Source organism: Eretmochelys imbricata, chromosome 20, assembly GCF_965152235.1.
Source record: "Eretmochelys imbricata isolate rEreImb1 chromosome 20, rEreImb1.hap1, whole genome shotgun sequence".
Taxonomy (NCBI): Eukaryota; Metazoa; Chordata; order Testudines; family Cheloniidae; genus Eretmochelys; species Eretmochelys imbricata.
The window spans coordinates 2,383,363-2,408,492 of record NC_135591.1 but is presented as its reverse complement, the minus strand read 5'-3'; the positions used below and the strand labels follow the sequence as shown (position 1 = coordinate 2,408,492).

The following is a 25,130-nucleotide window of genomic DNA, read 5'->3' as shown; positions in this document are numbered from 1 at the left end:
AGCGGAACTACTCTATGGTCCTTCCGGCCCCCGGCCGGAAGCGCAGGCCTCCCAGCATGCAGCGCGCGCGGTCCGTCGGGGTCACCATAGCGACAAGGCCCCGCTTCCTAGTAGATGGCGGTGGGCGGGGCCTGAGATCATATGCCCTCACAGGGGAAGATCACGTGGTCTCCAGCCAACAGCGGCACCATGGCAGCCCCTGGCCGTGTCATGGGCCCCCGGCCCCGCAGGACCCCTGCGCAACAGGGTGCGAGTGAAACACAGGCCCCGCCCCCGGCAACCAGCTCAAGCCCGAAGCTTCCTTTGCCCCTTCGCCTCCCCCCTTAACCCCCATGCTGGGTCACAGCCGCTCACGCTGCGGGTTACACGGAGCAGGTTGAGGTCACCTGTAGCTGCCCTTGATGGGGGCATCTTAATCAGCGTATTGGGAGAGCCCCCCCAGCGAAGCAGCTTGCCCAAGACTCGGATCACACCTGTGGTCCTTTTGCATAGGCCAAACGCTTAGGGACATGACAAGAAAAGTTACCCCGTCTATCCAGAGCTAGAGGGCCTCTTACAAAGCTAGACGAAAAGGAGGACTTGGGGCACCTTAGAGACTAACCAATCCGATGAAGTGAGCTGTAGCTCACGAAAGCTCATGCTCAAATAAATTGGTTAGTCTCTAAGGTGCCCCAAGTCCTCCTTTTCTTTTTGCGAATACAGACTAACACGGCTGCTACTCTGAAACCTGTCCTCATTACATTAGGTCACTGTACTGTACCAGCCATCATGACTAGTTACGCTAGGAGGGGTTGGCAGAGAATTATCCACCATCCAGTTTTCAATGTTTATATTTTCAGCATATGCAGGATTATCCTCTCTTCCAAGGGTTAATGCTGTTGCTGTTAAGCGCTCTGAAGTCTTCAGTGAAGGGTGCTATAAATTGGAGTTCATTTTCTTGAAGTTTCAATCAAAGGGCAGGTAGCCTTTTGGGAAAGAGGTTACCCTTCATGCAAGCGGTTACACCATCCACTTCTCACCAGAAAGTGTCTCACTACACTATATACCCACTTCATCAGGGGAATGTAACTTGTGGATAAAGCCTGATGCGATGCAGAAATGTCTGACAAGTGGCAGAGCATTACATTCTATCCATGCTCTCAGCACAAGAACCAACACTTATACTGGGAAATCACTGTTCAGAGACTGGTGTGAACCCAGCATGGTTAATTCTGAAGGCTACACCTGCATAAAAGTGCAGCAGGGTATATGTGCACCGTGCACCACATTCATACAACTCACAGCAGTGTTGCATTGTGGCCTGGACATTTGAACTCTTTCCCCAGTCACATCTTCAGCAAAAGTGATTTCTATATTCAGTGGATTCTTATTCTCAGACAGGCCATGCAACAGTGTGTATTGGGAAAGGGCCCAGAAAGCCAACCAGAAGAGGGCTGAATGATGCAGGTCAAGCGTCTTTAAAAGTCAAGTTACATACATGCCTAGAGATCACATTGAGATTGTATTAAAATCAACTTGGGGCTATTTAAACACAACATTAAGAAAAAACATGCTGAATTCCCAGCCAAACCAGGTTTTTATTGTATACCTGCCACATTCAACTACAAAGACCAGAACCAGTCCAGAACGTCAAAGCTCAGGGCTACCACCCATACAGATGAGACCTTCATTCTTAAGATGGAAAACTCTTGGAGACGGCTAGGAAACCACTCCTATCACCAACACCAGGAAGTAGTTGTGTCTGGAGGTCAGCGACCCAAGCTCCCACGTTTCTTTGCTCTGCTTTGCAGCCTCAGTAGCGGCAGAGAAGACATCTACTTAGACCTCTGCCTCATCTTTCTCCTTTTGCGCTTCAGCCTGAGAAAGACAATTTTAGCCCATCAGAGAAAGAATATCAGCACAGTAACAAAGCTATCTGGTTAAACGGACTTTGAACAAGTCGTTATCAGGCCAAACCCCTTTTGTGTAAGGACAAGCCTGTCAAGAGTTTTGGAAAAAAGTTATGATGTGCAGTTTTTAAAGAGAACTGGAACCCCGCAATGTCGGTCACCTAACCCTAGTGCACAAGAGTAAAATTACGAGAAACTGAGTAACCTATTTCATTGTCCACATTTCTGGGGACAGAATACCAACAAGGACAGCACCTTCAGTAGTGAGGTTAGCTCTACCACTAAGGACAGTTTGAAACGGGGAAAGGAGAGGGTCTAGACTTAAGCCTACTCCTGCTTCCCTTTCCAGAGTTTTAAACGGAAGTTTCAGATCTTATGTAAAAGCAGAGCAGAAACCCGAACAGCTAAAAACAGTAACAAATGCATGTTTACTCTGTCTGGAGTCTGGAAAAGGAACTTTGCATCTTTGCTACAGTGTTTTAATGGCTTATTTTAAACATATACAATAAGGAGAGACTTGTGTAAACCCCGATGTACTAATTCCTACAATAAATTTGATCCCTCAGTTAAAACAGGTCACCCTTACCTGCCATGCTTAACACAGAACAGCTAGTTACACCAAAGCTAGAAAATGCCAGAGGAGACAGGCAGTTTTAGCTCTGAGCTGGCCTGGCTGCTCTTATATTTACACAGCACTGCCAGATGAGCGAAGAAATATTAACTGGAAATAAAATAGGTTTAGTTCTGCATAACTCCCCGACCCAAGAAAAGCAGTGTTTACAATGGATGCAGCCTATTTAAAGGTTTAGGATGTCATACACCACAAAGCACTTCACATGTATCAATGTTTCTCTCTTCACTCCCCACCCTGAAGTAGCCTTATCACCATTTTACAGAAGAGGAATAGAGGTACGAGACACTTACTCAAAGTCATACAACCATGTGTGCAGTAGAAACAGGAATTTAACCCAAATCCTACTACAGACCTTTATACCGCCTACACCCTCCGGCTTGTCTCATCAATTTAGCCTGCAAACTCTTTGGGGCAAGGCCCGTGTCTGACTGAGTTTTTATGGGGTCTAGCACCATGGGCTCCCAATTTCAGCTGAGGCCTCTAGACACAACAGAAATAAATGTACTTTAACCTTCATCAATCCGCCTGAGGGATGTGGGATGCAGTGCTAACATCAAGACAGGCAACTAACGCCCTATTCCCCCCACTCCCTATTTACCAAGCGTGATCAACCATCTGAGCCAGGCATGTTAATACCTTCCGAGAGGGCCCGCTCACAAGATTTAGGTTTTATAAGAGAGTCAGTCGCGGACCAGCCTGTGGGGCAAGGCCGGTAAGGCACCGGGCCAAACAAGTCAGAACCAGAGCTCACATACCTGCGCATACGCTTCTTTCGCCACTAGAGGAAAGAGGGAAACACACAAGAGTCAGCAGCTTATTAACAGCGAGCTCAACCTCCCCCACGTGTCTCCAGCCCCCCCCGCTACCGCCTGCGCGGAGCAAAGAAACGGTGCCCGACGGGAAGCGAAGGCAGCGAACGGCGCATCGCCCCGGGTTTCCCTGGGGATTTACTGCTGGGGGGGAGGACACGGGCTAGGGTCCGCGGAGCAATAGGGCCCGGCAGAGGGGAACCCGCCGGCCCCCCCTTACCCCAAGGGGGCAGGTGCCCGGTGGGGGGGAGGGAATCAGCCCCCAGCCCAGCCCCACGTGCCTGGAGCGGCCAGTGCCCAGGGCTTGGGGGGGAGGGGGGGGCTCCCTCTGCAGCACGAGCATGGGGGGCAGCTACCCCCCAACCCCTGCACGGCCCCGCCCCCAGCACTGGAAGGGAAGGGAAGGGCCCCCCCATAACCCCGCTTCCTCCCGCCGGGCCAGGCCCAGCCCCCTCGCTCCCCCAGCAGGCCCCGGCCCGCTCCCGCCGCCCCCTGCAGGCCCCGGCCCCACCCACCTTAGCTCTCATGGCGGCCCAGGCTCAGTGCCCGCGGATGGCGGCGGATGGCACCGAGAGCCTCCGCGCTCCGACAAAATGGCGGCGACAACAGCCGAGAGAGAGTGGCCTGCGCCGCCCGCCCCCTTTTATAGGCCAGTTCCGGAAGCGGGTGCGCGGGGCGGCAGCGTCACGGAGGGGCTGCGCGCGCGCGCCCTCTTCGCCGAGCATGACGGGAGATGTAGTTACTCCCGCCCCCGCGGCAGCACGGGAGGTGTAGTTTTCTCCCGCCCACCCGCCTCCATTTTGAATACAAATCCTCCCAGCTGAGTCCAGAGGCGGGGAGGGGTAAAGACCGCAACTTCCAAGGGGGCCCCCCCCGACACGCAGTGCACAGGCCGAAGTGTTTGGTGTGCAACACCAAGGGCCCAACACGTGCAAGAGCACCCGCGCGTGTTAACACAAGAAGGGCCGTGCGGCTCATACCGGCACAGCCCAAGGGTCCATCTAGCCCAGTGTCCTGACAGCGACCAGTGCTGGCGGCCCCAGAGGGAAAGAACAGAACAGGGAATCCTCAAGTGATCCATCCCCTGTCACCCATTGAACTGCTCTAGTTCTTTGATGAACAGTTACAGCCTTTGCTTTCACAACATCCTCTGGCAAGGAGTTCCACAGGTTGATTGTGCGTTGTGTGAAAATATACCTCCTTTTTTTTTGTTTAAACCTGCGGCCTGTTACTTTCATTGGGTGACCCCCTAGTTCTTGTCTTATGAGTAAATAACACTTCATTTACTTTCTCCCCACCAGTCATGATTTTATAGCCCTCTACTATATCCCACCTTAGTCATCTCTTTTCCAAGCTGAGAAGTCCCAGTCTTATTAATCTCTTCCTATATGGAAGCTGTTCCATACCCCTAGTCATTTTTGTTGCCCTTTTCTGTACCTTTTCCACTATATATTTTCTGAGATGGGGCAACATTTGCACACAGTATTCAAGATGTGGGCAGCCCATGGATTTATATAAAGGCAACATATTTCCTGTCTTATTATCCATCCCTTTCCTAATGATTCCCAGCATTCTGTTCGCTTTTTTGATGGCTGCTGCACATTAAGTGGATGTTTTCAGAGAACTCTCCACAATGACTTAAAGATCTCCTTCTTGAGTGGTAACAGCTAATTTAGACCCCATCATTGTATATGTAGAGTTGGGATGATGTTTTCCAGTGTTCATTACTTTGCATTTATCAACACTGAATTTCATCTGCCGCAAGGAAAGGGCGCCCGCACGCAAGTGCAAGCCATAGGGCCCCCTTCTCTGCCAATCCCCAGTGTTATCACAGCCAGAGGTGCTAGCTGCCCCCCTGGGGCCCCTTGCAGAAAGAGGGGAGCTGCTAAAGCAGAGCAGCTAAGGCTGTAACAGACTCGTATCCTCGGCAAATCGGGCCCCGACAGAGCCCTCACCCATGCATACCGAGGGTTACGCCTGCAGATGCGAATGCACCCACTCCTGTGCTGCAAAGACCAGTTACCCCAGCTCCAGCTCAGCCAGAAGGGGAGATGCAGAGGAACACAAGCCAGTAGCTTGGTCCAAGAGAATCAGAAACTAGCCAGAGGCTGACAAGAGGGAGGAGGGGGGATGCCTGTAGCAGGGCCCCCCAAATGGCTGCGTTGTCTGTGTCAATAGAATGAAATGGGAGGGGGCCAATGATCATGCTGGAGCTGGCCCCGAAATTCTCTCAGATCCCAGGTTGCTGTGATCACAGTGACCAAATGCGCCTTTCAGCTGCTCCCCCACCCAGCCTGTTCAGCAGATTTGGCTCCCCCACACTTCTGCCTGGTCCCCAAGTGGAAGGATGACCTTGGTGGGAAGCATTTCAGTGATAACAAGATGACTGTAGCAGTCAAGGAGGTTCTGAACAAGGACTCTGACAAGCTGGGTGTAGCCAAAGTGGTCCAAAGGCATTAATGTCCAGGGAGATTCTAGTGCAAAGTAAACCACTGAATGCAATTTTTTTTCCCCCGTCAGTCTAGAAACTTTCTGAGCCCATCCTACAGGAGTGCACCAAGAGGCCATTTGGAGCAGCCTTCCTCTGACTTTCTTGGTAACTGCCACAAAGCCAGAGGTGGGTGAGAACATACAACAGGCCAATGCTGGACCTCACGTTTCTAGTAGATTTTCAGTTTCAACACCTAGCGTAGCTGGAACAGTCAACAAGCTCCTGCCAATTCACCATTTTGCCTGGCAAAAAGCAGCACCACTGACTTTCTTACATCTCCTCCTATTTAAAAAAATAAATGTCTCCACCATTCTCCCCTTCCCACCCACCCCCGGCCCCCAGTCACAGCCGCTCACAGGACAGCACTGAAAACAAGCAATGTCCTTCCCTAGTACCTTCCATTTGTGAATCTCCAAGCCCTTTATAAACAGCCCTCGAACCTCACAGCCACCCATGGAGATGCGGCATTAGACCTATTCTAGGAGTGGAGAAACAGACTTCCCTGATCCACATCAGAGCAAGGGAGAGCCAGGGATAAAACCCACAAGCCCCCTGTCACACTCAGGCTGGCTAATCTACTACACGAGACACGGCAACATCTGCTCCCTGAGGGCCACGCAGCAATAAGGTGACAGTAGCGGAAGAGAAAAACCTACAGCTGAGTTACACAGCTGTGCCGAGACATTTGTGCCACAACTCACCCCTCTGCTGCTGCCAGATGGGGTTTGGAACAGACTTACAAGGCAGGTGAAAATCCTAGCGACCCTACTCAGACTGACCTCAGGGATATTCCATGCAAAAATCCCCAGCATAGGGACGCTTGCTTTCTCCACCCACACTTCTTTGGATGCGTTAACCTCGCACAATGAATGAGACCAAGGGGCTGAGCATTTACCGTACCAGAATTTAAAAGGACAACTAAATAACTGTTCTGGCACTAGGATCAGACAGCAACAGAGGGTCAGTTTCTCATGCTAAACATCCACGCACTGAATACACCCTCAGGGATGCCTTTGCCTCCTGCCTGTGGTACAGCCAGGCTGGATGACCCTCACCAGAACCTATGAAGCTAAAATGACCTGATGACTTTAACATCAGAATTTGAAATGCCCCAACTCTCTCGGACCAACCCCAGCAGGGTTAACTAGGCCCTTTGACCTTCCAAAGGAGGTAAGGGAGTTTTCACGCCTGAGTCTGTCGGGCAATACCCAAAACTCTAAAGTGGGGTTTTGGATTTGAAGATCCCTGCCTTTGGTCAAATTTTTTCCTCCCCACTGTTGCAGAGCATGCTATGCTCTGTCCAGCTGCCTCCACCCCAGAGGTGGCTGCATTTCAAGGATGCTGCACAGGATGCAGTGCAAGATGCCTTAAAACCTTTTCGGGTGAAATGGATTACAGAACTAATACAGCCCACATTTCTTCTCTTTCATATACCTACACATACTCCTTCCCCGCCCGCCGCAACACCACAGACCCCAAAACAGCAGAGCCATTCTTCTCTCCAAACAGCAGTGTCACTAGTCCATTTTATTTGGAAAAAAAATCCGTTACAGAATATTTCTTGGGAATTTTGTTTCAAACTTTTCACAACCAGAATTGTTTTCCTTGTCTCGAGAGGTACATCTTTTCCCAATGTTATTTCAAAGTAAAAATAGAAAATTAAATAAACCTCCAGCAAGTCTTAGTGGTTTATCAATCGGTATTGTGAATGAGAAAGATTAGCCCTGCCCTTCCTTTACCAAAGGCAATAGACAGTGTATTGCTTATAAATGCTAAAATGTTCCTCTTCAGGAACAAGGCATCTTTATTTTCCCTTAAGCTCATGGTTAACATTTGGGAGCAGCCTATAACTAAGCCAACCTGCGATTTCAAAGTCTTGGACAGGCACGTCTCGCTGCCACTTCAGTGTGTAATGGCAGCTACCCTGCATCCATTCAGAATATAGCCCACGGTATCTCTATTACTACCCAATCCCCTACAAGAGCTGAACACAGTTTAGAAATGGGAGCAGTTTGTAGACAGATGGAAAAATCTTGTTTATTTCCTTTTACTGACGTAAACTTTGGTAGCATTTGCAAGGTTCTTTTTTTCTTGGTTAAATTTTCAAACTCAAATACTGCCAAGGAAGCAGTTGACCTGCAGAAAAGCACAGGTGCGCTCATCAGAAAGGGTATTGTTTAACAGGCAGGAGGCCTTCCAAGCCAGCTACAGTAAGTGCTTAGACAGAGACCTGGCTGGATAACAAAACCCTCACTCAGATCCGTACAATTCAACCGGACAGCTTTAAAAAAAGACGTACTATAGAAAAGAGATTCCCAGGGGTGAAGTCTAGCCCAGGTCTGCTCACTTCTGCAGCGTTTCCCAAATTCTTTCATGGCACAGAAGGGCGTGTGGGAAGGAGAGGGGCATTCTTCTGAAAAAGCTGACTGTATACAACATAAGCAGCGGCAGCTGTTTTGGTGTATGGGGGAAAAAAAAAGAATGCTGAACTGCCCCGTGACGTTGGGAAGTTAAAAAACGCTGGCAAGGTACTGAACTGAAGCTGGTGGGCGCTCCAGATGCCTCTTGCCCTTAGGAGGAGTTTTGCAAGGGGTTAGTGGGGAAGAATGGCTCGAATTGAGTGCTTCCTTCCTTACGTTACGACAGTCTCAATTAAAAACAAGCTTATCATACCTGTGTATTAAAAACAGAGCTTAGACAGAAACCAACGCAAGCCAACACTCAACAGGCTGAATGGTCTACAGTCTCGGGGGGGGACATAAAATTAGATACGACTTTCCCAATTTTAAATATACAGGCTAAAAAAAGTGAAAAATTCCACACCAAGGTAACAGTTTTAAGTAGAAGAGAAATGTCCTTGCGGGCAGGGGGAGTGCTGGGAAGCAGAGGTGTTACACCATGCCTGCGTACCGGCTCCCTAAGCACATGGCACTTCTCAGGCTTAAATCGGTTGGTTGCCAGATGTAACTGAAGATTTCCCCCCCCACACCAAGAGGGCTCACAAAATCTTTAAAGGGAGAAATGAAGGAAGGGAGGAGGAAGAGAAAAGAAGAGCTGTCTAACTCCCCCTCTCTCAGAACAGTGTAGTCACTCACCTCTTTAACAAGCACGAGTGGTATCAAAGGTTAGAAAGAGTGGGGGATAGACTAGTTTTTACTCCTGGTTTTATTATTTTTGTTTGTTTGAAAGCAGTCTGAAGTTGCTGAGTGAATCCTCCCTCAGAGCAGAGTCAATCGGAGCTGGCTGTTGTCAGTGGGAAGTCCAGGCTGTCTGTCATTGGGGGTGTAAAGAGACAGACAGCACTAGATTTTTATTTCTCGTTTTTGGGGGGGGGGCGTGCGAGAGACTCGGGTGCTACATGAGGGGAGCTGGGGCCGTTCAATCGCCGGCTTCGTTCTCTTCTGCTGTTTCCCCCGTGGTGGCGTTCTCTGCGTTCTTAGATGCCTGTGGAAACGAACCCAAGCAGGGATAAGTGACTCTGCTTCGGGGGGAGAACCGCTAACTAATTCTGGAGAGAACCTGGAGAGACACAGGCCCACAGCACCCTGGAGTCTGCCAGCCTGCAATACTCCATTTGCTTCAGCATCACCCTTCCCTTTCGAAGGCCAGCCTCCGCCTGCCTCCCCTCCCCAACCCCACTAATTTGGTTCATCTCCTGTCGGGAGCACTGGGCGTTTCTTCCCTTCCCAGGATCTCACTGGTGTTGGTGCAAGAAGAGTTCTCTTCCCCCACCCAGAGAAGTCTCTTGAAGCTCTCCACCTTATCAGCAATACCAGCCGGTCAACTCTCAGCTGATCTAGTCCCTTTCCCTGCTGACATCTCCCGGAGTGCAGCTCTGCTTTGATACCAGGCTACAAGTCACTATTCCTCAATGACTCCACATCAAGGCTGATCAGTTTACAAGCAAGAAAACAGTCTCTCCACCTTCCAGTGTTGCAAACTCACTCTGGGATCTGTGAGGCGTGCTGGGTTCTCTTTGGCCTGGCTAGTGGTAAAGATCCTGCAGACCAAATTCTGCTTTCAGTTACACCTGTGCAACTCCCCTCCAGAAAAGGGGCGTTAGTCAGTCACCCCCCGGCCAGTGAAGAAAGCAGAATTTGGGATGGAGCGAATAATCCCATTAACAACACATGAGCCGAAACAGAATCCATCTCCCTCTTCCACAGCCGTAAGAGCTCTGCTAGGCTACGAGGAGTCAAAATATCTTTTTGCTAAGGCCTGAGTGGAGAGTTTGGGGTCTCCCAAGATGCAGTTAACCTGTATGTGTGTGAGATCCAGCCATTATGAAGTGACACAGCCAAATTACCTTCTTCTTCTTCTTTTTCTGGGTCTTCCGGCTGGCGGAGCTTTGTAGCAGTGCCTAGGAAGAGGAAGAGAAGGTAAGCAGCCAGGACAGAGAGCCGTTTTCTTTGCTCTGACTGGGGAAAAAGGGAGATTCCAACATAGCAAAACAAGCCTTTGCCAGCCATAAAGGAACAGCAGCATGTCCTGGACGGCTTGGGCTGGGCAATGACACTGCACAGCCCCTCTGAATCCCCACGGCCGTGCAGGAAAGGACGACACACCCGTGACCAAGCAGGTGCCATTTGTGGACGAGCCTGCTGGAGATCATGTTCCTGACACCACCACCGTGAAACCAGACTGCAGCTCCTCTTTGCTCTGAATTCCTCTGCCACCTTCTCACATGTGCAGAGCAGCGCATCAGAACCACGCCCCCAGACAGCTCTAGCTGGCTCCGCTCAGCTTCAAAACTAGGTGCTCGGCTTTCTCATCAAACCTTCACTCTGCCTCTGCAGGAGCTTGGCCTCTCTGGGCCTCCGTTCCCGTCAGGGGATAAAAGCACAGCCCTGCCTTACCGGGGGGTTCTACAGATCCAAACGGCAGAGAGAGAATAAACAACCACCCACTACTCTGGGGGGACTCATGCAATTCTATGCACTTCAGGAAAGCAAACGCATTTCCTCGGACTGACCTTCAGTTCTGCATCCTGAACCTCAAACTCGGATTTGTAGAGCTCCGGCTCGAAGGGGCCGCAGGTTATCCTCATGGGACCGTTGGGCATTAAAAGCACTGTGAATTTGAACTGGGCGACGAACTCGCCTGTAAAGCAGGAATCACAGTTAGAGCCAACACGCTGGACTACACATTGACGGTGGGGGAACAGTGCGTAACCCAAAGTCCACCATGTTCTCCCACCGGCGCATCTGCTGGGACAATCGGTAAACTGACACTGCATCTGAAGTGAGTTGTAGCTCACGAAAGCTTATGCTCAAATAAATTTGTTAGTCTCTAAGGTGCCACAAGTCCTCCTTTTCTTACTGCATTTGTAGTGTTTCAATTACGTCCCTCCCCGCTCAGGACAGGATCATTCCTAAAGTAGGTCCTCCAGGCTAACCTTTAAGTAAACCAAACTGACAACGCTTCCATCACCACACCGGGGAGATTATCCCCCATTGTCCAAAAGATCTCACCACCAGAATTATTCTTACGCAAGACCTGGCAACCAAGGGGTTAAGAGCTACTTAGCGAAGAAATCTCCTGTTTTATTGGGAGCACGTGTCTGCACAGCACCACCCTGCGGGGACATGGCTACAGAGGGAACCTGTCTGATGAGAGCCCTTGAGGGGACCAGAAGTTGCTCTTCCAGCCATTTTGCTCTCCTGCAAGCCCCCCACACCAACGGACTCACCTTCCTTTTCATAGAGGACATTGAAAGGCTGGAGCAGCTCGTGTTTGGCGCATTCCACCACCCCCATCCTGGCCTTCTTCTCATCCTCAAATGCCCTGCAAGAAAGGGAGAGAGACACACACCTGAGCTTCTGCCTCTCTCGCTGCTCTAAGGATTGCACAACGGACTACTGTTTTCACCAGAGAAGGGGGAAGCCCTGTGAGCCAAGCTACAGACCCAACCACGCTGCCTAACTTCCCGCTGGGGTTTGGCTGGAGATGTTACTTGGCCCCTCCCCACCTAGAGGCCAGCCCTGCTGCGGTGTGTTGCTGGTAGCAGGTGCATGGATGAAAGCTCAGGAAGGTAATGGAGCTAAGTGAACGCAGAATCCCAGAAAAAGCCCACTGATCTGAGGCACAAATGGAGCATTAACCTGGGAAGTAATTTCTTTTTCCTAAAGCGCACATCAGGCAAAAAAATGGGGCTTGGAAATACCCCTGCATCCTGACACAGCTTTGACTCCACTCTGTGGATACGACAGGACTGTATTTCAGCTGCAACCCCCCACAAGGAACAGGAGGGTCTCAAATCCTCACAGACCCCAGAGGGGTCTGAATCTCCTGGTCGGGGTAAAATGTCAAAGTCAATCACATCCCCTCCCTATGGCTTGTCCAGCCGCAGCAAACCCTGCCATAACAGCACCCTCTGTGGCAGAGCAGCTGTCAAACCGATTTTGCTGTCAATAACCAGGTGAGGGCTCTTGCAAGGCCCCTATTCTGGGCAGATGGGGAGGCCATGAAAGGAAGAAGAGAGAATACCTGAGAGTAAATGGCATAGTGTCAAAGCGCCTCTCCACCTCGCTGAAAAAGGCACGGGAGGTTTTCATTTTCAAGCCATACTGCTTGGAGGGGTCCCTTTTGTAAATGGTAGTTCTCTGGCCAGCATCCTTTGCCTAAAAACACAAACGAGACAAACACAACCAACAGACAGTTGGACTGAGTGCATGCTGGGGCTTCGGTACCTCCACAGGGCTTCACACACACACTCCCAGCTCTCCCCGAGGGGTCTCCATTTTACACACAGGACAATGGAGACCCAAAGAGGTGAAGTAATTGGATCGGCTGTGGAACTCTTGCTGAGAGTCTGGCTCCCAATGCCACGTTCAGATCAAGGGGCCATTCTGAAGTCCCCACGGGCATAAAGTGACAGCGTGCTGAAGGACACTCACCTTCCCTTCCCCAGTGCTGACAAGCACGTCAATGGCGTAAACTTCATGGACCTCAAACTCGGCTTTTTCATGGTCCTTCCTAGGCGGGAGAGTTTTGGCGAGTGAGCAAAGTGAGACATCTCTACAAGGGAAAACCCTCCTTCGCTCTAATAATATTGTGGTACAGAGCTGGGGGCAGGGGGAGGGCCGCGTACAGAGTGCCACAAGCACACGTGATGCTTTACACACCAATTAGAGGAGCGTAATCAAACCGACATACAGGAGATAGAGGTAAGGCTCCATGGAGGTGCTCTGCTGTGGTTCTAGAGACCTGACAGACAACCATCATTCAGGGAATCCTTCGCTGCCCCGGCCACCAGCACCATCTTCAATCATTAAGATGGAAGGGACTTTAAGAAACACTTTTTTTTAATCACTTATGTTGTTTACTCTCTGCACTTGGCTCAGCCTAGATCACAGATGGGTCACTTTCACTTCCAGTATGTCTTGCATTAGCTCAATGCTGGAGAGTCCGGACTCCAGCTTACAGATTGATTTTAATTGAAGATATTTAAAACAAATGTCACAGAAACTTTTCTAGTAAAATTTATTCTGTTATTTGTATGGTAGCACCTAGGAGCCCCAAGCATGAACCAGGGCCCATTGTGCCAGGCGCTGTACAAACCCAGAACACGAAGATGGTCCTTCCAAGGTAAGTAGTAGATTCTAGATTTTAAAAAGCCCAAAATCCTCAATGTTGGGTCTAAACAACCAGAACCTATCCCTGAAGGAAAGGGAAGAGCTGGTGGAAGGAAATGGGATATCTAGGTCCAAGATGTGACTGAAAATGGCAGCCTATGGGAACTAATTTGATTGGTCTCAATCTAGTTCCTGGTGAACTTGTGTCCACACCATTAAAGCAATCCGCTGTCACAACTGGGAATGGTTGGCGATTTTGCTGGCAGTCGCAGAGGCCAAGGACTGACTTAGTGATGGGGACACTTTCTAGAGAGACCAGCTGACTGCACAGATGCCAGCAAAAGGTTTAGGGGGTAACAACCTTCAGTCACTACCGCCCATCCCAAGCTGCCAAGGCAGAGCATCATAAATTACCTTAATGTAAGAAAAAATGGAAGACTCTGGGCTAACGAACACCCATTATCCCACCCAGCCAGGTACCACAAGACGGGAACTAGAAAAGAGAGGTGATTCTCACTGCAGATCTGGTCTCTCACCCCCTCGCAATACTACTGATAGAAGTGACAATCCTAGAGAGGAGACTTACTTTTGCTGGTCTGTAGGGTTTTGGATGATAGTTTTCTCTCCATCAATCACGTGCTGTTTCAGCTGGTGTGACAGCATCCCTGCCAAGTTAAGAGAATCCATCAGCACCTCAGAGCTGCAAACCAGCTACAGAGTGATTTGCATTGTTAACGCTCCAAGAACATGCCCTTAAGCTTTCTGCTAGAGGGAGAATAGCAAAACTAAAATTTGAGACAGTTTGCCCTTCTACCACCCCCTCCGTCCAGGGATCTCAAACGGCTTCATTCATTAAGTTTCACAACTATTCTGTGACATAAAGCAAAGGTCCCCACTTTAGAGGGGTAATTTCATGTCCTAGGCACAGCCACAGATAGATTCCTTTGTACCACTTCCAACTCCCAGCACAACAGTCTAACCATCAGATCACACCGGCTCAGCGGTGACTCCAGGAGGACGTGGTCTAAGCCCCGCCCCCTAAAATCATGCATCATGTGTTTTAAACAAGCTGACATTCTTCTTTGCAGTCTCTGTAGCCTGGGACAGCAGCTACTGGGAGAATCAGCAGTTGCATGGGAATTACCAGCATCCAATGTCTCTGAATGACACATTCTTGAGTGTATCCAGGGTTGCATGGAGGCAGAAATGTTTTTGCCAATGTTTAGATTACTTATGTCCCCCCTGCACAGTCTAGCTAATGGGGCATTCAGCAAATACTTTTGGGCTCAACTCAGTCTCCCTGTCTGCTTTGCAGTACATGTTAGAATTCAGATTCATCAAGAAAAGCCAAAAGGCCGTTCCTAATCTGCTTCCCAAATCATCAGCCACAGCACGGAAACTAACATGTCTCCATTTTGGAAGGACTGCGGCCAGTAATGGCAAAGAGATCAGAGCCGAGGCAGAAAACGGCTCCATTTGTTTTCATAAACTGGGTCTAATGCTGCTACTGCCAGTGACCGCATAAATACGGCACCCGACTGTTTCCAAAACAGTGGCTGCTTGACCTCCCTTGACAGCGTGAGCAGCCGCCTCCTCGCTGTAGCCGAGGTGATGTTTTTCTCCCAGAGCGCGGAGCAAAGCATTGGCGAGACCTACACAACATCCCACGCAACAAACAGCCCAGTCCTGGAACTGCAGCTCTCTGCAGCGAGCTGAGAAAACAAGCCTGCTACAGTATGTCCTGGGATTTAACTGATTAGTGGCAACGTGATTTGTTGCTGAAGTAACTGACAGTCACATCGCTCCGCAAGCAAACAAACAGGATAACAGAACCTGTCCAGATATTTGTGTTTATAATTTTGATAGATAATTTCCATGTTTATATTTAAGCATTTACTTTCAATTTGTATCCATTTAAATGTTCACAGGTGCAGGAGTTTATGGGGAGGTCAAACAATTATTTAATGATGGTAAAAAAAATCAAAGCTTATTAACCACTAAAACACAAATTTGTCAACATCACATGTCGAAACACACAAAGTAACTGTTCTTAAATCAAACTTTAAGTCAGAGATCCCCAAAGTGTGGGACATGGGGGGGAAGGCCCAGAAGGGCCCAGACCAGCCCCCATGGGGGTTGGAGGGGAGCCCCCCCAGCCCTGCTCCCATCACCGCCCCCCCACGTCCCTGGCCCCATGCCAGCCCCATCCGTTAGCTGCAGTCCTGCTCCAGACCACCCCCCCACCCATGGCCCCCTAATCCCTGTCCACCCCCCCCAGATGCTCCAGGGGGGACACGGACAGGGGTAAGGGGATGGAGGACCCTCAAAGGTTTGGGGACCATTGCTCTAAGTTGTCAAGCAGCCCTTTCCTTTCTTACTTTGCTGATCTGTACATTTCAGTGACCCACCAATGACCGTTTTTTCGTTGGTTTGTCTGAATACAGTGAAACTGATGTTTACTGATAGGAATCTAACCCCTCCAAAGCTGAACCTAACTGAGAACTGTGAGCTCAGCTCCCAGACACCTGTTCAAACATTATGATCTGATTTGTCTAAGATGCTGCCAAGGGCAACTTCCTACTCTCCGATTCAGAATGGTATTACTGAGAAAATGCCAACCAGTTAACTATCGACAGGAGCCGCACACACACACTGCCTTATAGCATCATTCAGCAAAGGATCCCCAAGCAACTTAAACACATTCCCTCACCTACACAGTTAAACATCCACATTGTACCAACGGGCAAACTGGAGGCACAGAGGTTAAATGATTTCCGCCCAGTCTCACAGGGAGCCTGCAGAAAGCTTGGGGGAGAGTGCACCAGAGCCCTAATCCGCGACAGACATGGAGCCCTACTCATAACCATCAAAAGCTTCCCAAGGTTTTGAATTGAGTAGGCCAGGGCTCCCTGGATAGGACTAGTGCACCTTTACTTCTCCTCTGGCTGTCACTTGCTCTGAACTCAGCAAGACCTCACCTTCGATGGGCGTGCAGTTAAACGAGTGCGCTATTTTGTTCCAGGCATCTGTCACTTGTGTGTTCTGTGGGAGTAAAAAGACAGGAGAACAAGTCAAGATTTTAAAATTCAAGCCACAGACACACCAGGGATTTCATCTGTGTTCTGCAATGAAACCAGTGCATTTTCTAACTTAACGGCTCCCGCAACATCCCCTAACATTTAGGGAGCTGAAACAATCACAGGTTTTGTGTTGTTTTATACCCGCAAAAATGACAAGGTAACAGCAAAAATACAAATCCAGAAGAAAAAAAGGTGTGTTTTGTGCTATGGCAGTGGTCCAAAGTCCCCATGGTGCTAGGCACTGTACACACACATTGTAGGAGACAGGTCCTAATCTGCAATGCGGATACCACTAGGATAAACCAAGCGTGGAAGAAAGGACTGGAGCATTATCCCGATTTACAGACAAGGAGCTAAAGCCCAGCAAGATTAATTCACAGGCCACAGGTCACATAGTAAGTCGATATGGTCGGGGGCTGGTAACATGGATGAAAGGAGAATGTCAACAGTATTTGAGAAGTGCGAACACCAAGGACAGAAGTGTGGTTTAGGGCCCCAAGGGGGATGGTTATGAGGAATGGCAAGAAATCAAGAAAGAGAAATTTAAGCCAATTATCAGGAAACATTCCCGAACAGTGAGCTCTATTGGAATGTGACAGTCTCCCAAGGAAATTGGTGCAAACCCCATAAATCTTATCCATTTAAATGATAAGCCCTTTGGCTTATCCAAGGTATCTGCAAAACCCTCCAAGATGCAGGTCACAGACATAAGCCAGCAAGCGTGACAGGTTCACTCCCTTTGGCTCTCTTGCTCACCACACCTCAAACTGAAAAGCAAGCCACCAACCCTGTGAAACAAGGTTCATCTGACCATGTGGTCTGCTGCCGTGACTCGTAACCCTTAAAATGGCTAAGGGTGCTCAGCTGTCTTCAGGGAGGGACCCACAGGCAGTAGTACCAAGCTCTTGTGTAATGATGGCTTCTTCCCAAGGAGAGCTCAAATCCTGCTGGACAGTTAATGCTGTACACAGCATTAAAGCCACAACACTCCACGCCACATAGCTCGTGCTCACCCCAGAATGTGGCTCAGCTGTCTATGGCCAGCTGGCTGTAGTTCCCCACACAGTTGATCCACCCCTTCCAGAGAAGGTCACAGCTTTCTATTTCTACATGTACAGGGCCACAGAGCAAGGGGAGGGCGTGCGTGTGCATTCCTGACCCTCTAGATACAGCTGGGCAGCGCCAAACCATTCTCACCTGGTTTCCGGGTTTTACCAAGCGCAGGGCAGCTTCAGCACAGAGGTGAGCCGCCTTGACAACATCAGCTTTACGACCCGTCACCGGGGTTTCCTGGAAAAAGTTGTCTGTTTTTGAAACATGTCTTTTCTCCCCTCTCTAGGATGAATTCTGTGCTAGTGGGAGCTCCTATCCTGACCTCACACTGAAATCCTCCATCTGTAGTATGGCAGGACGCCCTTCCCTCCCTCCCACTTTGCTAACCAATCTCAGGCTAAGCATGGAAGGGACCCTGAGGAGAGGAGAGTTCAAACTTCCCAGCCTATTCAGCCATCTCCACTCTGTCAAAGGGGCTAGCTACTGCCAGCTGCAGCTGAAATTCATTGAAAAACTGAAATGTAAATGCCAGAGGTACAGGCAGGAGCGCTGTATAACGTGTCTGCCATTGCTTGAGACCCCAGAACCACACAGGACAAAGCCCTGGAGATCGTCCTTTAGCAGCCAAAAGCGGATCTAAGGGCTCTTTCTTTTCTTTCTATTATCTAGCCCTAATATCAATCAACATGTTCATGAGAGAACTGCTGCCCCCAGGAGCTTGTCTATGATTCACTAACATCCTCCTCCGGGAGCTACAGGTAGAAATGCGAGTTTAAAGTTTGTTTACATGACAAGTTTATTCAAATTTTACAAATATATTTTCCCCTAGGTGGCAAGTCCCCTGAATGCTATTTGCGTACGTGACTTCCCTACGCTGCAACAGATGGACTGTGCCATCAACCACCCACGTCCTGCAAGCATCTCCACCAGCACACACCAGGCCTGTACATGTCACGCTGCCCCTGAGTGAATACAGCCACCTGCAAGCCAGTGAGCTGCAAGTTCAGGCAGGAGAAGTGTGTAGTAGGGACTGGGTCTGGAGGCCATCTGACTTGCTGTCCAAATCACCTGAGCTCAGAGCTGCAAAGGTGAACACAGCAGCCTCCTGTGGTGGCAGAAGGAACAGGATTCTCAACCTTAGCCAGCTGGGTGCAGCAAGTCCAGTTTGACAGATCTGCTCCATGAACCCAGGACACTGTCCCCTCAGACTTTCCCCCCAGATCAGCCGGTAAGTGCAGGTCACCTGCAGCAGCTCAGCGAACATTTGATTTGTTTCACATGTGCTGTGTTTGATCTACTTTAACGTTCAAACAGTTCAGCGTTCCGGCTTTTAGAAGGTGAATACTGATTGATTAGTTTTCACACTGCTTCTGTTAATGTTCTCCAAACTCATTGATGCACAGACTTCTGCTCTGCTGCCAACGTCAGGTGCTCTCTCTGCAACCAGGGGCACTCAAGCGTGGGCTTTTATATCCTGCTTTTGCTGAACCTCGCCTGATCTGAAAGTAGCATGGGAAAGATCTCCACTCAAGCCACAGGCAAGAAACATACCTTTGCTGCATCGATGATAAAACTGTGTGCTACATTCGCTATGAAGCCATCCACATGGACGCCCAGGTCACTAACACAAAGAGGAAAAACAGGATTAGTTGCAGGCAGGGCCTCACGGCTCAGGAAACTTCTTTATGACCTCTAAACACATTAGAGGAGCAGGGTATGTTTCAAATGCATCACTTGCCAGGCCAATACTTCCTAGAGTTAGCCAGTTTGTAAACACACTTAACAGATCAAGCAGCAGTAAACAGCAGAAGCCAGAAGCCAACATTTAACTCACAATAACATAGCTCAGACACTTACATCTTGACCAAATCTCCGTCTTTGAGGATATAATCCTGGTCACTCTTCAAGGGGGAGAAGTGACAGACACAGTTATTTACCGATATACTCGTCGGGAAGGCAATACCTATGAACAAAAGGAATAGTGGTGAGATCGCACCTGCGTGCACTTCAGAGATACTGACCCTGCTGCCAATGCAGTACATACAGGACTCCATGCAGCCAGCACCCCATGGTCCATCTCACAGAGCAGCAAACAAGCGATCTGCACTTGGGTCCAAATGCACACGTGATTCAAAGCCTCGACCTGCTGTGCACATATGCAGGATACAACCAGGAGTCTAGTGTGTTAGTCTCTTCTGATGCACCGGAGAATAAAGTGGTATAATACCAGAGCTGCGCTAGCTCATGCTGCGACCTCAGCAGCTCGCTCAAGCTAAGCCGGGCCTGTCAGTGCCCAAAGAGAGATCGCCACGGAACAAGGAATTCCCTCAGACATCAACACATTACACTTGAGTGTCAGTTCTAGGGATCACAGTGCTCCTGGAGGTGCCATCTTTCAGATTAGATGCAAAAGCACTGTCTTGATCACCTGTAGTCATTAAAGATCCAACTCAACTAATTATATTTGGAGTAACTAGAACTCCCCCTTCAGCTTCCATGGGCTACAGTATTTGGTTTTACCTCCTGTCCTAAACTCATCAACAGTGCACACCAATAGCCCAGAGGTGACAGACATTTGTGTGATTCGTTTAGTATGCATATACGCTAAACTCTCTGAGATCTTTCAGGAAGAATGTCAATGTGGAAAATCAACATTTGATTACTATAAACTCAGGTATCTGCCTTGAACTTGGGTAAAACAAGTCAGCTCTAGAAGAGAGCCAGTCTCTTGATCATTTGTTTTTAACTGTCCCTATTGCTGTTTTAATTGTCTACGTTGTATGTGATATGGGAGATACGGATGTAGTACATTAAAACAAACAGAGTGCTTTCATCAAGAACAGAACTCCGCTCGTTTGGAGCGTGTGAGACTGAAGCAAAGCTAAACAGGTCAGCAACTCTTATGACATACAAGTGAGGAGACAGCTAATCAATTGAGACCACAAGGCAATATGGTCTGAGGGTCGGAGCACAAGTAAGGAAGTCATGAATTTCAAAATTTTTATCTCAGCTCTGGCTATGACTTGCTGTCTCCTATTCGGGGAAAATCAAAGCCTCTAGGGTGTCTGTCTCCTCAGCTGAGCACCTGCCCGTGGAGGAGGACTGATGAATGGCGTACAGTGCTTTTGAAATGCAAAGCACTGAAGTACCGACATAGATCAGTTGGGGTTTGGCACGGATTTTTTTAAAGCATTGCTCTGGGCACAGCCCTTTGGCCAAAACACAGAACAAACGTTTGCTGCGTCTCTCAGCGTCAGACCAACTGCAGCCCAGACAGACAAACATGGAAGAACTGCGTTTAAAGCAATCATCTTTCTCTCAAAAGACAGAGACCTCAAATATCCAGGGCCAGGAACCAGGACGCTCACCATGGCTCTTTATGTAGCCATGGAAATCTTGTGAAAATTACAGACCAGCAAGTATGGTGGGTCTTATTAGAGACAAGGCATTTGTCTCCAAAACAAAACTAGTTTGTCTCAGTGGGCATGGCCAATTCAAGTGTGAAACTCAAACTAACCAGTGCTGTGTGGAAGCTGCTGTAGATTGCTCCTTAGCAGAAAATGTGGGGTGAGGGTTTTTTGGGTGACAGTGATAAGCATGAAGCCTGGAATCCAGCATTCAGAAAGTAATCTTCATTATGGATTTCAGTAGTTTCACTGTATGGTGTGATGTAAACAAACAGAAAAGGAAAGAGCCCTGCATTGAAAAAGGAACCCTTGAAACTGTACTTTACCTTTTTTCATTTCTTTCTCCTTCTTGAAGATTTTGCCAGTCTCTTCCATGATCATGGCATCTCCTTTCTCACACAGGCTGAGAACAGACCCTCCAGATTTAGCTGCTTCAACCACTGCGCGCAGGACCCCTGGGTTCAAACACACAGTGTTGTTGAATCTGAAATGGGTGCGTTAACTAAAAAACAGCCAACAACTTTAAAAAAAAGAGACCCTTCATAGATGACAGTGCTGCAGGAAGGTTTAAAATTGGTGGCTCAACTTTTCATCCCAAATGAGTACACCAAACATGCACAAATTTGATTTTTTTAAAATTATTTTTTACGACTGGCATCCATAGACACTGACTCAGGAAGTCCAGCAAGCACTACCGTGCTCTGATTGCAAGAGCATGTGAACTTTCACAGCGACTTGCACACCTGAAGTGTTGAACTCTAGATGTCCTTGAAATGTCAAACACCTGTCCACTCCCACCTACACACACAGCAAGGTCTGTTTAATAAAGGAGTCAAGTGGAAGCATTCCCACATTCCTTCCCTTCAGAAGTCAGGGCTTTAGAAACAGGTTCAAAAATGACCCAGGAGACAGTGTGTGTCACACATCAAAGGAACAAGGGCTGCTATTGTGGGTTTCAAGGACTATTATATATAGTTTCTCATTGGGACAGGTCACTTGGCACCAGAGTTGGCAACAGCACAGAACAAGTGCAGCTTTGCTACTACCTATGTTAGTCTTAACACCGTGCAGCCACCTTTCCTGCAGTTGCACATGGAAACGTTTCCGAACTAACCCTTTGCTTCCTTTCATTCTTCCTAACTTCATAGACAACATGCCGCACGAGATGTTACAGAACGCTATATTCCCAAGTTACAAAACACTGCATGGATTTTGTTTTGGAGGTATTATAGTTTTGCTTTTCGATCGCTTCAAAGGGCTTTATCAGGATGCTCAGATCCCATCACAGAATACAAGGTAAATTTCTCTCTCTTATAAATGGCTAGAAAATACTCAAAGCATGGGGCTGTTGCTGAAGTACTCCAGCGTCACATCTGTGAACAAATCTTGATTGCCTTACTCACAAGAGTAGTCCCAGGGAAGTCTCTGGGATTATTTGAGAGTGAACAGCAAACAGGTTTGCGCATTAGCCAATAGTCAGTATGTACAGGCACTGGGAGCCAGGGCTTTCCTTCTGTTCCCAGATCTACCACTGGCTGTATGCCATTACTTCACCTCTGGGCTTCATTTCCCCCCTCCTCTGACAAAGTGGATAATTCTTATCTATTTCACAAGGGAGCCGTGAAGCTTACAATTTTGTAAAGTGCTTTTAGATCCCTGGATAAAAGGCATTTGCTCAGAAATATCTTCCCCAATTTCTCCTATGTGGGGGAAGAGCCTACTTAATTTTTTTTAACTTAATTCATCGTTTCCTCATACAATCACCTTTCCATGTACTACACAAAAACTGTAAATTTGGAAGTGGTTTTTTTAAGTATATCTAAAAACCATCACAAAAACAGCATTTTCTGTATGCCATCATGTTGTGAAGAATGGGCAGCCTGAAAATATGAAGTGTTAAAATTCACACAGAAGCAAAACAAATGGCGATCAATATCCATTAGGGACTGGGAAAGTTACAAAACAGTTTAATAGCACTGGCCAAGGAACATCTATTAACTGTACTTTGTACTTATACAGGGCCTCATTCCATGAATTAAAAGCACTTTACATCATTAAGTACATGTACTATGTTGTCAAGAAATTAAGAGAAAAATCAGGAAAATTTAAAACCTTGTCACTATTCTGGATTTTGAATGTTTTACAACCATGATGTACAGAAAAGTACTGTGACCATTTTACTTTCCCATGAGGAGTGTCCCCTACATGCCATTAAACTGATCTGAACAGATTAAAAGAATTTATTAAATCTAATGTTAAAAAAATTATATAATACACAGGTTGGGAAAAGAGAGTCTGTACATCTGTGTATAGTGCTCAGATTATCCACAAATACAAAGTTTCTTTTTAAAAGTCATATGCTCCATAGAGTCCACAATCAGCAATACCCCAAATTTAGATGAATAGATTTAACAATAGTTTAGATAGCAGAATCCGAATACTCAGGTAACATCACTCATGAAAAGTTGCACAGAGATTTGGTTGTGGAAAGCAAAATATATCAATGAGTGGAGGTTGTCCCTCAGTAATTGAGAATTAGGTAGGTTGTCCATTTAGAAAACACAATCCATGAGCAAAGTATGTCAGTTTGCACTACAAACTGTCTAGATCTTGGAGTTAAATCCAGCTTGCGGATACACGTTCACACATGGCTGGTAAGACTCATGTTTGCAACCCCCCACCCAATCTACTAATAATGAGCCCGCTCCCCATGCCGCCACAGCCTTCAGCAGGATCCGTCTTTAAAAGGGAGTTTATTAAATGCAGCGACTGCTAAGGGCATCAAGGAAGCGCTGAAAGGCCGGTGGATCCCGACTCCAAACCAGTCCGGCCAGACTGTTCAGCGGCTGTCACTGTTCTCCGGAGTTACCAGTTGCCACCATGAATGATAAAGCAAAAATAAATAATAATAATAATAATAATAAAAATAAAAATAAAGAGGAAGCCGAGCTGGGGGCCGAAGCCGAGCGCGAACCAGGGACCCCAGCTGGGTCTCGGGTCCCGGCTGCGCCCCGCAGCCAGGCTCGGCTCGGGCCTGGGAGACGCCGGCGGGACTCTGCCCCGGGGGTCCCGCCCCAGCCCCGCCGGGGGCCCGGGAACAAAAGCCCGGGCGGCGGGACGCGGGCGGGCTGCGGGAGCCGCACATGGCAAGGGACGGAGGCGCCGCCGGGCCATGTGGCGGCACTTCCCGGCCGGGGCAGGGCGCTCGCGGCCCCGGGAAAGCCCGGCTGCCCCCCCCCGGCCCCCTGGCTGTCCAAGGCGGGGGGGGAGGGGGGCTAGGAACCCCCCCGCCACTCCAGCCTGGGGGGGGGGGGCGCGGCCGGGCCATGTGCTAGGGGCGCCCCGAGGTGCGGGGGAAGGAACTGGGCCCTCCCCGGCCTAAACTGGGGGCGGGGGGGCTCTGCCACCCGGCCCCCCCCGGCCACTCGTGGGGGGGTCAGGGCACGGCCCTGAGGGGGAGGGGGCGCTGCCTTTCCCCCATTAGCGGGGGGGTCCCTCAGGGCACCCCGGGGGTCCCAGCCCCCCCCCGGCGCTGCCCAGAGCGGATCAGAGCCGTCACGTCCCCCCCCCGCCCCGGCCTCGCGCCCCCCGGGCCCCGCACTCACGGTTGGCGATGTCCCCCCCCATCTTGTACTTGGTCACCACCAGGTCCTCGGCGATGGTCAGCTCGGCCGCCTCCTCCTCGCCCGACATGGTGGGCGCCGCCCGGGCCCGGCCTGGCCTCGCCCCGCGCTGGAACCGCCGCCGCCGCCGCCGCCTGAGGAGAGACCCGGCCGGAGCGAGCGAGCCGGAGAGAGCGCGGGCTCCGCGCGGGGCACGCTGGGGAGGCGAGTCCCCGCCCGCTAGGCCGCCGGACTACGACTCCCGGCAGGCGCCGCGCGAAGGGGAAGCGGCCCCGCCCTCCGGCGCGTCGAAGACCACGGCTCCCGGCGTGCAGCGCGCCCGGAGGAGCTCTCGCGAGAGCAGGGGGCAGAGTCGCGCTTTCCAAGATGGCGGGTCGCAGTGCACGCTGGGAGTTGTAGCGCAGGAGAACTGAACTACAAGTCCCAGCGGCCTGAGGGGCCCTTAGTTAAAGAGGGTTGGGACTGGAGGGGCTGCCCTAAGGGTGGGGGGACGCAGGGGCGCGGCCCGGGGGAGAGAGGGGGCACCCCAAGGGGGAGGGGCACCCTCAGGGAAGAGGGAGGGGAGCACGG

The 25,130-nt window shown here is 49.6% G+C and overlaps 1 protein-coding gene and 1 long non-coding RNA gene across 2 annotated transcripts; both read right to left on the bottom strand.

The window, feature by feature from the left end:
• Positions 1–1,557: 1,557 nt before the first annotated feature.
• LOC144277776 (uncharacterized) lies at positions 1,558–4,005 on the bottom strand. The gene is made up of 3 exons (XR_013348482.1): positions 3,848–4,005; positions 3,279–3,301; positions 1,558–1,857 (listed from the first exon to the last, which is right to left on the bottom strand). It is a non-coding gene; the product is annotated as an uncharacterized LOC144277776 (long non-coding RNA).
• A 3,310-nt stretch (positions 4,006–7,315) lies between these two features.
• On the bottom strand, positions 7,316–24,741 carry PA2G4 (proliferation-associated 2G4). The gene is made up of 13 exons (XM_077838233.1): positions 24,543–24,741; positions 21,264–21,392; positions 19,388–19,493; positions 19,082–19,151; positions 17,675–17,767; positions 16,376–16,439; positions 13,984–14,062; positions 12,720–12,798; positions 12,310–12,443; positions 11,513–11,607; positions 10,796–10,923; positions 10,130–10,183; positions 7,316–9,267 (listed from the first exon to the last, which is right to left on the bottom strand). The coding sequence occupies exons 1-13, from the start codon at positions 24,628–24,630 to the stop codon at positions 9,202–9,204; spliced, it is 1,185 nt and encodes a 394-aa protein (XP_077694359.1). The 5' UTR covers positions 24,631–24,741; the 3' UTR covers positions 7,316–9,201.
• Positions 24,742–25,130: the final 389 nt, after the last annotated feature.